Raw genomic sequence first — 14944 nt, 5'->3', positions numbered from 1 at the left:
TTTTGGTCAGATATACTTATTGTAAATATTTTTTCTGTGGCTTAACTTTCATTTTCTTTATTGTTTTTGAAGCACACAAATTTTTGATTTTGATCAGTTTTTCATTTTTTCTTTTATGCTTTATGTTTTTGATATCTTATCTGAATATCTTTGCCTACTTCAAAATCTTGAATTTCTTTCTTCCATTTTCTTCTAGGAGTTTTATAGTTTCAGCTTTTATGTTTAGTTCTGTGATCTAATGTTGAGTTATTTTGCGTAGGAGTGTGTGGTGTGTGTGTGTGTGTGTGTGCGCACAGTATAAGATAAAGAGGTCAAGTGTTTTTCTTTCTACAATGATGACATTTACTCATTCTGAAAATATCTTTTGAGTGCTTACTGTCTGCCAGGCATTGAGCTTACAGTTGTAACCAGACAGGCATATTCCCAGCCTTCATGGAACTTACTTTTTAGTGAAGAAAAATTTTAAAAGTGCAACTTACAATAAGTCCTCTGAAGGGAACAAGGAAGGAGCTGAGGTGTCAGTAACGCTTGAGCTGAGGAGAGAAAGGCAGAAAGGAGCTAGTCATTGAGTGAGTTGGCGAACACGTGTTCTGAGGCACAGACGGTCATGGCCTGAGACAGGGGAATGCCATTGTGTTTGAAGATCTCAGTGTCAGTGGCTGGAACCTAGTGAGGAGAGGGAGCTTTGAGATGGGCAGAGACTTGCTCCTGCAGGGCCGTGGTGAGGGGTTTGAATTTTGTGTATCTGTCTCTCTTTATCCTCTATCTCTTTATCTATGTCCTCTAAGCATCAGACCTACACATGGAATTGCCTGCTAGATGAGTCGCAGCAGGTAGGTTTCAGTGGGTCCAAAACTGGACTTGCTGTCTTTTCTAACTGCTTCTAAACTTCATTTTCTGTCTTGGTTTATGGGGCCATTATTTTCCCCGTTGTGCACACCAGAACCTTTTGAGTCAGAATGCTTATTTCCTAATCCTGTGGTGTCCTGAAGAGAACCCCTCCTCTCCCCAACATGCACACAGCAAAGAGAAAATCAACTGGTAGTTGTAGTGAAAACAGTAGTTCCTCCTTAGCCCTTTGCCCTAAGCCCTGCTCCTCAGAGGTGACGCCTTCCCACTCAGGCAGCCATCTCTCTAGCCTGTACTTACCTCCGTATGTATCCAGCGTTCCACATTGCCTAGTGACTTTCTAGTGTGGAAGTGAGACTGTAGCTTTCCAGTATCACCTTCTGGGGGACCCCACCCCATGAGGTGCATCTGCTGTTTGTACACCCCCACAATTCTTCTCCTCTCTTTATCTCAGTGATAAATTACTTCACTGGTTTTTGTTTACATCATTATGACTGTGAAAGTTGTTTTTAGCTGAATCTGAAAATGCACCACGAATACATTTCCCTTCATGTGAGACTTCTTGTCCATCTGAGCCCAGCCTGGTGTCCTTGAGTCTGGTGCACGTCTGGTCCAGGTCGCCTGAAAACTTAACCCGGCACCTCCACTTTGGTGGCAGGAGCAAATGGGGTACAGCGTCTCTGAGTCTGGGCAGTTGGAGCATAGCTGCTGCTTTTCAGACCCACGCTTGCCTCGCGCAGGCCCCATATGCCAGAGTCGCCTCCAGGTTTGAGGAGAGAATGCCGCTTCTTGTGGATGACTCCTCCCCCACCCCAAGTGCTGGGTCAGGTTTTCTTCTTTTTCGAAATACAGTTTGCTTTTCACTTTCCCAGACATCTCTTACCTACTCTTTACTTCTGTTGATCTTCTATGTGGTTTTCTTTTCCTGTCATTTGATTAGAGTTTTGGGGAACATAGAGAAAAATGCATGTGCTCAGTCCTTTAACAGAGACTAAGAACTTTCCATCTTTATCCCTGAATATTGCACATCAGGATCCTCAACCCAGTCCCACTGCCTTTGCTGAAATCTTCAGCCCAACCTGGTCTCCTTGCCCTCAGTGTCCCTGTCCTGGAACTCATCCCTCAGAGTGAGCTGTCCAGGGCCCCTCCTCACCTTTCCTGGGGCCCACAGGATGAGGGCCGTCCAAGTGCATGAGCTTGGCCAATACAGCCCTTGGTTGACCTGCGCAATCTCTCTGTCACCAGCCTCCTAACTCTCATTGATTCTCTTCAGTCACACCAAGTGGAGTGTGTTTTCCCAAAGCTGTCATGCCGTTCACTCGCTGTGCTTTTGTCCATGCTCTTTTCCAGACGGAAGCTCTCCATCCTCCAAACCTGTTTCCGCACCAGAATTTAGTCTGGTGGTGGCCTCTGACTGAAAGCTCTTCCTAACTCCTAGTATCACTGTGCTCTGGCTTCTGCTCTGCCTTGTTGTTGTTCTCTTGTTACAATTACTGTGTTACATTGTTTTTTTTAATTTATTTTATTTTTTATTTTTACATTTTTGCAAATTTCTTTCATGCCTTTTTTTCCCCTTACCTATGGGCTAGGGAGTGAGTACTAGGAAACACCCAGTGAGTGGACTGGGGCTTGGCCAGAGTACTGCTTACTCCCAGTGGGTAGCAGCAGCCCAGTGTCCACCTGGTAATCAGGATCAGTCACCACAGCTTATTCTCTCCTTTTTGTTTAGTGGCGCAAAGAACCCAAATGGCCAGGGCAGTCTCAGCTTCCGATTTCATTTTTACTTTATATGAAAACTCTTACTGAAATACACAGGCAAATAAAGCAAAATTTCCAAGCGTAGAGCATGACAAATTGACACAAAGCCATACCCCGTACCCACCACTCAAATCAAGAAGGAGAGCATTATTAGCACTGCAGAAGCTCCCCTCCTGGTCAGTTTCCCCCAGGAAACCCCTAATCTGACTCCTGAAATCATAGATTGATTTTGTCTGTTCTTGAGCCTTGTATAAATGGAGTCACACAGCATGCACTTTTTTTGCCACTGCTTTCTTTAGCTCAGTGTTATATTGGTGAGATTCATTCCTGTTTTTGCAGTTATAAGTTAGTTCACTTTCGTTGCTGTTTGAATGTACCCCAATTAATTTATCCCTTCCTCTGTTGATGGACATTGGAGGTGTTTTCAGCTTTAGGCTATTCCAAATACAGCAGCTCCAGATATTCTTGTGAATGTCTCTTGGTACACGTGTGCACGCATTTCTCTTGTACATGCCTAAGCCTTCAGTGCTGGATCTTAGGGCTTGTGCATGTTCTCCTTTCATATTCTTCCAAGTCATTTATCCAGAGTGGTTGTATGAATTTATTGTCCTATGAGTAGTGTATGAGAGTTTTAGTTTTTCTGTATTCTTTCTAACGCTGACTTTTTCATTTTGGATAGTGGAAGTATTATGGGTTTTTTTTTTTTAATTCAATTTTTTTAAACTAAAAAAAAAAAAACCCCACAGAAACAATTCACCCGTTTCTCCCATCTTCCACTTCCTGCCTGTGGCAACCACCAATCTGTTGTCTTCCTCTATGGGCTTATTTTTCTCATGTGTGTATATGTATATATTAGATTTCGTATGTAAGTGACATCATATGGAATTTGTCTTTCTCTAACTTATTTCACTTAGCATAATGCCCTCAAGTTCCATCCATATTGTCGCAAATGGCAAGATTTCATTCTTTTTTATGGCTGAATAATATTCCATTGTGTATATATACCACATTTTCTTTATCCATTCATCCATTGCTGGACACTTAGCTTGTTTCCATATCTTGGCTCTTGTGAATAATGCTGTGTCATGCCTGGTTTCATAGAAGACAGTCACATTCTCACATTTGCCTCTGCCTTCTGTGTGTTGGGATAGCATGTCTTTTATCTTTAACTCCCGTATGTTCTCATGAGAGAATGAGAAATGAAAAAGGCAAATAATGTCTTCGTATTATGATAAAAATGGCTTTGACTTCCCATGCCCTCAAAAGAGTTTCAGGGACCCCAGGGGGCTCTGACCATACTTGTAGATTGACTGGCCTAGTGATAAGTACTGTTGTCAGTTTGGTGTGTAATCTTCCAAACTTGTTTTAAAATGAGAGGTACTTTACCACAACACCATAGAATACCATACACACATGTTCCTGAAATTTCCTTCTCACTGTTAATATATTTTAGAGAGCTTTCTATGTCAATATGGATATGTTTGCCCCATTTTTTGGCACTCTAATTATATTTTTAACTATCAGTTGTAAAGTGGATGTTGAACAGTGATAGTCTTATGAAATATAGTCAGAGATGTGGTTATGGGCCATATTTTAAAAATGCTCAACAGATTAATGAGATTATTCTGTAAGCACAGCAGTGATGGAAGATTTTTGATCTGGGTTGGGGAGAGATGAGTAGAATATTTTAAGATTAATATTTCGATACTATGTGAATGAATTAGAAGAGGAGAAACTGTAGAGAAGGAGATCATATAGAAAATCATTGTAATTGTTTATTTTTTTAAAATTTTATTTATTTATTTTTTTGAGGAAGATTAGCCCTGAGCTAACTACTGCCAATCCTCCTCTTTTTGCTGAGGAAGACTGGCCCTGGGCTAACAACCGTGCCCATCTTCCTCTACTTTATACATGGGCCGCCTACCACAGCATGGCTTTTGCCAAGTGGTGCCATGTCCGAACCCGGGAGCAGAACCGGCGAACCGCAGGCTGCCAAGAAGCGGAACCTGCGAACTTAACCGCAAATAACCACTGCGCCACCGGGCTCGCCCCATCGTAATTGTTTAGATTTGAATGAATGAATGCTTGGAAGTAGGTAATGGTTGCAGGATTCCCAAGATAGGAAGGGAGGTGAATGGTATTGCAAGAGGAGAAATGGCAGGGTGTGACAACAAGCTGATTATGGAAGGACAAGGCACAGTGAAGAGTGGCTGCGATTGCAGACAGTCCTGGGGCAGGGTCGGGGGGTGGTAGTGGTGTTCTGACAGAAACACACAGAAAGGAGAACCTAGTTTTGGTGGAAAGATAAGCTTTCTGGCTTTAATTTCTTTAGGACCCTTCCAGGTCTAAATTACTCATTTTATGGCCTGTTTAGCCTTAAATTATGCATTTAATGGCATACAAGTGCCAGGCACTGCTCATTTTCAAGTGTATTGCAAATCTAAAATTGTTGTAAAAGAGGATACTTCCTTTACCTCCTCTCACGTCTACTCTTGTATTTTAAAAAGACCATATAGAGAAGATTTTGGAAAGTTGAAGTTATATTGACTTTTGCGTTTGTTAATAAATGTGCTTATTTTAAAAGATATGTCTATTAAAATGACCTATGCATGGATTTCTTAAATTACTGACACATGGGCAGATTTAATGCTTTGTGACTACAACAGAAACAAACACTCATTAGACTACTTCAATTTAATTATACAGATGCAGGACAGCTGGAGTACACATTGATGAATCCCTGTTCCCTGCAGCTAATACTAATGAAGACTTACCAAGCCTAATTAAAAAAAAAGTAAGTATACGATTTCAGTATAGACAGTGGCAGTTATGATTTCATTTATTTTTGATTCCTAGAAAATAAAACTTTTAGAAATATATTCGAGTTGTCTTAAGTATTGCTATTGATATTTTTTTTTCACATAGCATTTTTAACAAGTTATAGAGATTATTTTTTCTATGAATGCTTTGATGTAATTTGTAAGAAATGGAAGAGACTATGGTTGGCCAAGAGAAAACTAAAAGTTGCCAAGAGACCAGCAAACATTCAGGTGCTCTGGTAATTACCTCAGAGTTCAGTTTTTTATGTCTGTGGTACAATGCATTTGTTCTCTTTAGCTGGAAAATCTGAGAGTCTGAATCAGAGATATCCAAGTTTGTAAAGTTACTTAGTACAGAAAATGTGCTGTACAATTATAAAGACACTGCTTTCGTTTGAGGTCTAATTCACATGTGAACAACCTTTTCAGCTTTTATTTATTTAGGAGTTTTCATTGTGATTCTTTATCTGAGGGTAAACTAGTTCACTATGACGTGTCCAGGTCACTTTATTTTCACATGAGAATCCCTGTTGGAGAGAAGATTTGCAGACTTTCTCCGGACTCAATTAGACAGACTAGAAACTGTACATTTCCTATAGATTAAAGAAGAAATTCCTGTGGATGTCTCCAAATTTTCTGCAAATAGTGAACCACGTGTCTCCATTATATTTCGTCTCAGACAAGCCAGAATTTGCCAGTGCTGTGATGGATAACTTAATTCAGTCTCCATCCAGATCTTCTCATCTGATTATAGGTGAAAGAAAGCATTTAACAGTCTCTTGGCTCTCTGTGATACGCTGAGAGAGCTGTGTCTGTCATTTTAAAAATAAAGTATTTTAAAAACACATCAATAATAAAGCAAACATCTCTTGATTTCCCTTCCCTCAAAATAAGCACTTTGCAGTTTGACTTGGGTCCCTGTGAATCCATGGTCTCCGTACACATACGTCAACACGTGTATGCACACACATTTTACGTGAATGAGGTTCTACTAAATTACATGAGTTGTGTGGTAGGTTGCTTTTTCTTCTTCACTTAATGGTGTGTCTTTGACCATTTCATGTTAGTACGTACAACTCTGCTTCATTGTTCCACATTGTATTATATGTAATATGAATGTATTGTTCTTGGATTTGTGCTTAGATCATTGTCAGTTTTTACTAAGCACGTAGTTTATGTGACATATTTGAGTGTATTTCTCCAAATGGACTATCTAAAAACGAAATTACTGGGTCAAATGGATATGCATTTTGATTTTTACCAGTTCCACCAATAGAGTGCAAGAGTACCTATTTCTCGACACTCTGACCAATGCTGAATATTATTAATCTTTTTGATTTTTCCTAATCTGAAGCATAAATAATAACTGCTCATACACTTTGCCATTTAAATTTTTACTCACGCCTAAAAACATTCCCTTTCTTTTCCTCCTGGAAATGCAACTGCAAATTAAACATGACTCCAGACCTTATTATTTGGGGTTCTTGGAAGAGGTTCTCTGCTTCGCTCTCCCTCACTCTTTCTGCTGCCAACCTGACCCTCTTGCTTGCTGTTCTTTAGACGTACCAAGCGTATTTGTATTTTAGAGCCATTGCATTATCTGTTCCCTCTGTCTGTAACACGCTTCCCCCCAAAATCCACATGACTAGTTTCCTAACTTCCATAGGGCTTTGTGTCAGGTTACTTTCTCAGTGAGACCTCCCCTGACTAGTGTATTTGCATTAGCAGTTCCTTCCCAGTATGCCAGCTGTCTGGATTCCCCTCACCTGCTTTCTCCTTTTCATCTATAGTACTTACCCCTTTCTAACATATTATAACAACGTTAGCAGTTAGATAGGGTTCAGTCACTAACGAAGATTCACAGGACCTCAAATAGCAGTGCTTCATAATCTAGAGACCAGGGTGTGCCTGGGGGAGCCTCTTACAATCTGCTAGTCACGTGCCCATGTTCTCGCTACGTTACCCTCCACCCCCGCAATGACAGAGCCCTCCCTCTAGTAACAGACAAGGTTGATGTGCTTTGAGGGTACAAATGCCCCAAACTCCATGGACCCATAGTTATAAAGAAATACTGTTAATTAGTACGTTGCATGCTTTGGCAAAAACGGTTCAGGCCAATTCCAGGCCTGCTCGAATTAACCCTCCTGATACATATACAGTGTCATTTACTTATTTATTATATTTCTTTCTGTCATTCCTTAATAGAGTATAAGCCCCATAATAGCAAGGATCTCTCTTTGTTTCCAGAGCAGTGCCTGACACATGGTAACATCTTTGTTAAATGACAAATGAATGAATAACTCACTGAGAGGGCAGGATGCTAAATCAAGAACACAAGTGTAGGCATTAGCCTTGAATGGCTAGAAGAAGTCCTTTCATTAAGACTGGAACAAAAGAAGTTAGACAGGGTACCCATGTAAACATGTTTGGGCTGGTGGCTTCAAACTGAAAACCAAATGAGGCCTAGAGAGAAGACATATCTTTCTTAGGTCCTTAAGAGAGCGCTCAGGTGTAGAAATGGTAGTAGGTAAAGAGGACGTAACATTCAGTTTTTGTATTTGTGGGAGTGGCTGGGTCAAATGAGGAGTTCTGAAAATGAGAAAGTGGGGAAGGCTGGTTTGAAAGAGACATGTCCCCCTTTTAATCAGAGGATGGGGAGATTACAAAGTTAACCTCAGACTTCCTTGTGGATATCAGCCCTGGGTTCACGTGTTGGAGGTTTCCTTATTTTGTCACACTTTGTTTGTGTAGTCATAGTTTTTGATTTTTACTGGCTGAATGGAGTTACTGTGATTTAAATGCAATAAGGCAAGATTAAATGAAGGTTCTTTTCTTTGGTAGTTATAAAATAGTTGCTTTTGTGCTTTATTACTATATCATGATTTTTTGAGGGGAGAAGAGATAAGATGAGAGTAGCAGAAATGAGGAAAAAGAGAGTAATTTTGTTTTAAGAACCTTCATGGAAACTAAGAATGCAGGGATCTGGAAAACGCCACAGAAAACATAGCTACTTAATGTGTAGCCCTTTATTCAGTTTTAAAATTCTGTCCATATTTTTACAATTGCACAAAAAATAAATATTTCCAATTCACATATAGTACAAAAAATACCTCTTTAAGAAAGTTTTATTATTGATGTTAAAAAGGATGTCAGAAATGTACGTGAAAGGGTTCTTTTCCTGTCTTACACAATTGCATCACTGTATTCGTAATTTTTATGTCCTTTTTGCACAGCATAAGTGTATGCAGCCCAAAGATTTTATTCCTAGAACACCAGAAAATGATAAGAGACTGCAAAAGAAATTTGAGAAAATGGCTAAAGAGCTACAAAAGCAAAAAACAACTCTAGGTAAGCAAGCCCTCCATGTTTGTGTTTGTACATCTACTTTCATTTGCCAGACAACCAGCGGCATCCAGGTTGACAGAGCTAAGGGGGACGGCAGTAGTTCTGGCCTAGGAAGGAGAAAATGAAATGTAAGTCGCCTGCGGAAAACTTGACTACAGCCGTTATAGGGCCATATAGTTGGGCTAACTGGTCCCGGTCTTTTTTTTAATTGAGATATAATTGACATATAACATCATATTAGTTTCAGATGTACAACATAGTGAATTGATATTTGTATACATTGTGAAATGATCACCACAAGAAGTCTAGTTAATGTCTGTCACCATACATAGTTAGAAACTTTTTTCCTTTGTTTTTCTTGTGATGAGGACTTTTCAGAGGTACTCTTAGCAACTTTGGAATATTTAATACGGTATTGTTAACTACAGGCACCGTGCTGTGCGTTACATCCCCGTCCCCGTGCCTTGCTTATTTTATAACTAGAAGTTTGCACCTTTTGACTCCTTTCGCCCAGTTCTCCCCCATCCTCCAACCAAGTCTGTTCTCTGCATCTATGAATTTAGGTGGTTTTTATTTTCTTTAAGATTCCATTATAAGTGAGGTCATATGGTATTTGTCTTTCTTTGTCTGACTCTTTTCACTTAACATAATGCCCTCCAGGTCCATCCATGTTGTGGCAAATGGCAAGATTTCCTTCCTTTTTTATGGCTGAATGACATTTTCTCTATCCATTCATTCATTACTGGGCCCTTAGGTGGTTTCCATGTCTTGGCTATTGTAAACAGTGCTGTGATGAACGTGGGGGTGCATATATCTTTTCAAACAGTGTTTTTTTTTCTTTGGATAAATACCCAGAAGTGGGATTGTGGGATTATATGGTAGTTCTACTTTTCATTTTTTAAGAAACCTCCATACTGTTTTCCACAGTGACTGCACCAATTTACATTCCCACCAACCATATGCGATGGTTCCCTTTTCTCCACATCCTTCCCGACTCTTGTCGTTTCTTGTCTTTTTGATAATAGCCACTCTGAGAGGTGTGAGATGATATCTCTTTGTGGTTTAGATTTGCATTCCCCTGAAGATGAGTGATGTTGAGTATCTTTTCACGTACCTGTTGGCTGTCTGGATATCTTCTTTGGTAAAATGTCTATTCAGATCCTCCACCCATTTTTTGATTGGATTGTTTGGCTTTTTACTAGGTATATTCTTTTAATGATTTAGAAAAATAACATCGTGAAACTCTAGAGTACTTTATGTGTTTCTGATATTTCTCTTTTTTTGCCTTTTTCACTGTCCTCTAAATGCAGTATTTCAAACCAATCCTGACACATCACTGATAGAAATAAGCAATTTTGATAACTATATAATGAATAGTATAGAAATAGGAAGCATTCATTCCTCTATTTGTTTGTTTGTTTTATTCACTGTTACTGTGTTGCAAATTATCTGCTCTGTATTTTGAAATTATTCATGTAGAATTATGAAGCTTTATTAGTTTGTTTTGCAAAGAGATTGGCCCTCAGCTAACATCTGTTGCTAATCTTCCTCTTTTTGCTTGAGGAAGATTGTCACTGAGCTAACGTCTGTGCCTATCTTCCTCTATTTTGCATGTAGGACACTGCCACAGCATGGCTTGATGAACAGTGTGTAGGTCCGCACCCAGGATCTGGACCTATGAAACCCGGGCCTTTGAAGCAGAGCATATGAACTTAATATTACGCCACTGGGCTGACCCCTCCAGCTTTATTTTAAATCTGTCATAATAATGCAAGATAATTGACTAGAACAGTTTGCCTGCACAGTGCTGCCAGTTAATTTTCCAAAAACATTGTCTTTATCATTTGTTTTTGTGCTCAGTCATCCCGTTGCCTGAGAGTCTTTTCTCTTCTTGTGCCCTGCTGGCCCCTCCCTACCAAGCCCACACTAACCATCTGGACTGCCAGGATGCTCCAGACAGAAACATGGAGTTCTCCTTGACGTCTCTTTCTGCCTGACACTGACTACCCATCCAGATTCTTAGACCCTGCTTCTGAAATGATTGCTTGACCCCTTCTTGGCTCTCTCCTTCCGAGCCTGCATCACCCCCACTTGAGTCAATGTAGCGGTTCCTTAACTGGCCCTCTAGGCACTGTGTCCTTACCATCCATCAGTCTCCCATACTTGAGTCAGAACAGTGTAAATTGGATGTCAAGTGGGCTTAAAATTCCTCATTGTCATCCTAAGGAAAAAGTATTTAGGATAAAATGCTATACTTAATGTTTTTTATAATCTGCCACATCCTCTGTGATCTGCTTATGGTCAGAAGTGCAGTAAGAGTTTTTCAAGCATAAGAGTTGCAAAAGGGAGGATATTGAATGATTCTGGGTTTTTTTTATTGTAGGGAGGCAAGTGGTCAGTGTCTTAAAGTTCTCTTTGAGCATATGCAGGTTATGGATTCTAGAAAAACGCACAACTGTGCACCCACACAGTGAATTAGCCCATTATTTCACGGCTCCAGGACCCCCCTGACCCCAGAGTTCAAGTGTGGGTCTATGAGTGTCTCTGGGGGGTGAGAGGGTGAGGTAGAGGGGTTAGTGGTGGCACTTTCTGAAACCTGGGGTAAAAACCACTGTAGGAGAGGCAAACTTCTCTACCCATCTTACGTCCTCGGCTGGGCTCTGTAATAAGAGACAGAGAAACAAGAGCAGAGCGTTCAAATTTATACCAGTTTTTCTGACACAAGAGCTCTCAGAAGGAAATGAAGACCCAAAGAAGTGGCAAAACCTAAGTGCTGATGTACTAGGTTCAATGAAGAAAGGCAATTATGGAAAAATAACTAAAATATAAGGGGCACCAGAGGAAGACTTTAAAAGGTCTATTTGGACAGAATTCTCTCAGCCTTGACTCCCTGTCTCTGGTGATAAAAATGTTTCTTTCCTCCTGGTGGAAGGAGGGCGTCTTTCACAGGGGAGTTTTATCTCCTGCCTTCAAGAAGGAAAGGGAGGGTCAGAATGCCCTTCTTGCGCGTGCTGTTATTTAAGTGCCTTTAGCTCAAAATAAACGTTATGCCAAAGTGGCATCTTTTAGGGTGTCATAGTCTACCACCTCTCACCACATTTAGGAACCAGATTTCATTGTGGTTTCACCTTCTCACTAGTTGGGTGATCCTGAGTAGATACGTTACTTAACTTCTGCCTGTCAGTTTCCTCATCTTTCAATGGGGATACCTTGGGTTTGGGGGAAGGTTGAATGAGATGATGTGCGTGTTGCACTTAGCACAGTGCCTGCAGTGGACATTGCTCAGCAAATGCTAGCAGTTGGAGTGTGGTGTTACTGATGGTGGAGGTGGTGGTGACAGAATATGGGTAGCGGGTAATGGTGTTGAAGGGGAAGAGGAAAACTCTGGGGTGGGGGGTGGGGTGTTCTTTAAGAGGAATCATACTGTTGAAGTAGGAAGGCATTCTTTTGAGCTTAAAATTGGATTTTTGTTTATTTTCAGATAATGGTGTACCTGTTCTCTTGTTTGAGTCTAACGGTTCATTGATGTATAGTCCCACAATTAAAATGTACAGTGGTCACCACATCGGAATGGAGAAGAGATTACAGGAGATGAAGGAGAAAAGGGAAAACCTTTCCCCTGTCTGTAAGTGCTTACATGTTATAAAATGAAAATTATGCGAATAGGTGAATAAATTGTGGTGGGAAGTTTCTTTTCTTCTTTACCCAGATATTTCAGTTAATGTTTCCTGATTCTAAATAGACTTGACCTATTTCAGAGTGGGCTTTGTTAATATTTTCTCCCTGGAAATCTAATGCTTCATTAAGCATTTATTGAGTGTATAGTAGTCTCCAGGTTCAAAATCCTATTTGCTGCAGCTCCTTTGTAATTTTTAATATTTTGGGGAATTTTTTAAATTAAATTGATCAGGCCCATCTTTTGAAGGAATTTGCTTTAGATTTAGTATCTAATGCATCAGTTTATGTTTTCATTTCTTTTATCTGTAGAAGTTTTAATTAAGTAATATATAAGCACATTTTCATAAAATATTTACCAGTGTATGGCTCATAGTAAAAATCCATCTTGATTCCCACCTAATTCTCTGCTGCCCGTGGGTAACCTGCATCTTAAGGTGATGTGTTTTTCCAGATCTTTTTCAGTGCATCACATATCTATGTATACATGAAAAAGATGAAGGCTTCTGTATCTTCTGTGTGGAGGTGTAATTTTTCTTTACCTAAATTGCATCGTGGCATACCTATTATTTTCAGCTTTTTTTTTTTTACTTGAAAGTGTCTTGGAGGTTTTTTCAGGTCAGTAGATGTGGACCTACCTCTTTTTTCTTTTTTCTTTTTTTTTTTTTAAGATGCTGCAAAGTAGTCTAGAGATTTGGCATTAAATCATCTATCTGTTGATGGATATATTTCCAATTTTTCTCTTTTAGAAATAGTGCTACAGTTTTTATTCTTTTTAAACTGCGTGGTATGTTGTTCTTGTTTTTTATTTAACCATTTTCCTACCTGTGGACATAAGGCTTTCCTCTCACTTTTTACTGTTATAATCTGTACACTAGTGGACACACTTTTATATAAATCTTTACATTCCTGTGTATTTCATGTCTTTCAATAATATTCATAAAGGCAGAATTTAGCATTTTTGATAGATATTATCAGATTGGTCTTCAAAAAGTCTGTACCATTTTACACTCTGCCAGTTGTTTTTATAAGAATGACAGTTTCTCCATGCTTGGAAAACTGGATCACGTTAGTCTTTACATCTTTTTCAATCTGAGATTGAAAAATTGGATTTCTTTGTTTAATTTGCTTTTGAGGTTGCTAGTGAATTTGCTAATGAGGTTAAACGTCTTTTCATGTTATTAACGACTATTACTGACTATAACTTTTAATGTTATACTCTATGTATTATCTCTGTCAATTATATGTCTTTGTCCAAATACGTATTACAGTTGTGCTCTGCATAACGATGTTTTGGTTAATGATGGACTGCATATATGATGGTGGTCCCATAAGATTAGTACCATATAGTCTAGTGTGTAGTAGGCTCTACCATCTTGGTTTGGTGTAAGTACACTCTGATGTTCACACAATGATGAAATGGCCTAACGTCACATTTCTCAGGATGTGTCCCCGTCGTTAAGTGAGATGTGAATATAGATTTTTCTTTTCTTTCTCATTTGTAAGAGCTTTTTCTATATCGTGTATGTTAATTCCTTGTTATATGTTGCAAACATTTTCTCCCAGCTTCCCAGTGTAGAGCACAGTGTGCTTATATAGTAGGCACTCAGTAAATATATTGTTGAATAAAATACACAAAGTCTATTGTTTGTCATTTAATATGCAGTGACTTTTGTGAAACAGAAATATTACATTTAATGTAGACAAATCTGATTGTCTTTTCCGTACGGCATCTAGGATTCCTGTGATGCCTGGAACTCCTCCACCATAAGATTTTAAAATTGTTCTATGTTTTCTTCCATTACTTTTACAGTTTATTTTTTAAGCTTAGATATTTAATCTATCTTGAGTTTTTATTTGTATATGATATGTAGTGAACACCTGTACCAGTTAAGGTTAGTTTGGGCTGCATATAACAGAAATACAAAACCAGTAGCTTAAATTAGGTGCATTTCTCTGTCACATCAAAGAGGTCAGAAGTAGGCAGTCATAGTGTGGTCATTCTGTGGTGTCTTTGAGAATCTAGGCGCCCATCTTTCTGCTTTGCCTTCCTTGGTGCCTGGCTTCTGTTTTAAAATGCATTTGCCTCTCAGCTGAGCCAGCTCGCTGTGAGCAGCCTTACCAAAAGTCCTATCCAATATTGCTGCCCAATTCCGTTGATCAGGACTCGGTCCTCTGGCTATTCCTGGTTGTAAGCTAAATACAACCATTTATGGCCAAGAGCTACAAAAGCAAAAAACTACTCGAGAGAAGCCGAGAATTATAGTACAGTTTTTTGCATTTGTGTTCATATACCTACTTTAATTGACCTGATGACCAGTGGCATACAGGATGACAGAGCTATAGAGGACTGCAGTATTTTTAGCCTAGGAAGGAGAAAACAAAATATAAGTCACCTGCAGGAGACTGCGAGCAAGACTGAAATGTAGTCTTCCACAGGGTGTGTTGCTGCACTAGTAAATTCAGGGTTCTGTTGTTAAGAGAAGGGTGAGAATGGA

General features: G+C 39.4%; 1 protein-coding gene across 16 annotated transcripts in view; it reads left to right on the top strand.

Annotated features, from left to right (window-relative positions):
* The window catches only part of MCPH1 (microcephalin 1), a 234027-nt gene that overhangs the window by 23626 nt on the left and 195457 nt on the right, over window positions 1-14944 (top strand). For all 16 annotated transcript variants that reach the window (XM_070253456.1, XM_070253458.1, XM_070253454.1 and 13 more), the window contains exons 4-6: window positions 5314-5401; window positions 8660-8774; window positions 12253-12396. In XM_070253456.1, the coding sequence (XP_070109557.1) occupies window positions 5314-5401; window positions 8660-8774; window positions 12253-12396 (347 nt within the window). The remainder of the gene's footprint in view (window positions 1-5313; window positions 5402-8659; window positions 8775-12252; window positions 12397-14944) is intronic.

This window comes from Equus caballus, chromosome 27, assembly GCF_041296265.1.
Source record: "Equus caballus isolate H_3958 breed thoroughbred chromosome 27, TB-T2T, whole genome shotgun sequence".
In the NCBI taxonomy this organism is placed as follows: Eukaryota; Metazoa; Chordata; class Mammalia; order Perissodactyla; family Equidae; genus Equus; species Equus caballus.
The sequence above is the reverse complement of the archived record's forward strand: the minus strand, read 5'-3'. Positions and strand labels throughout refer to the sequence as shown.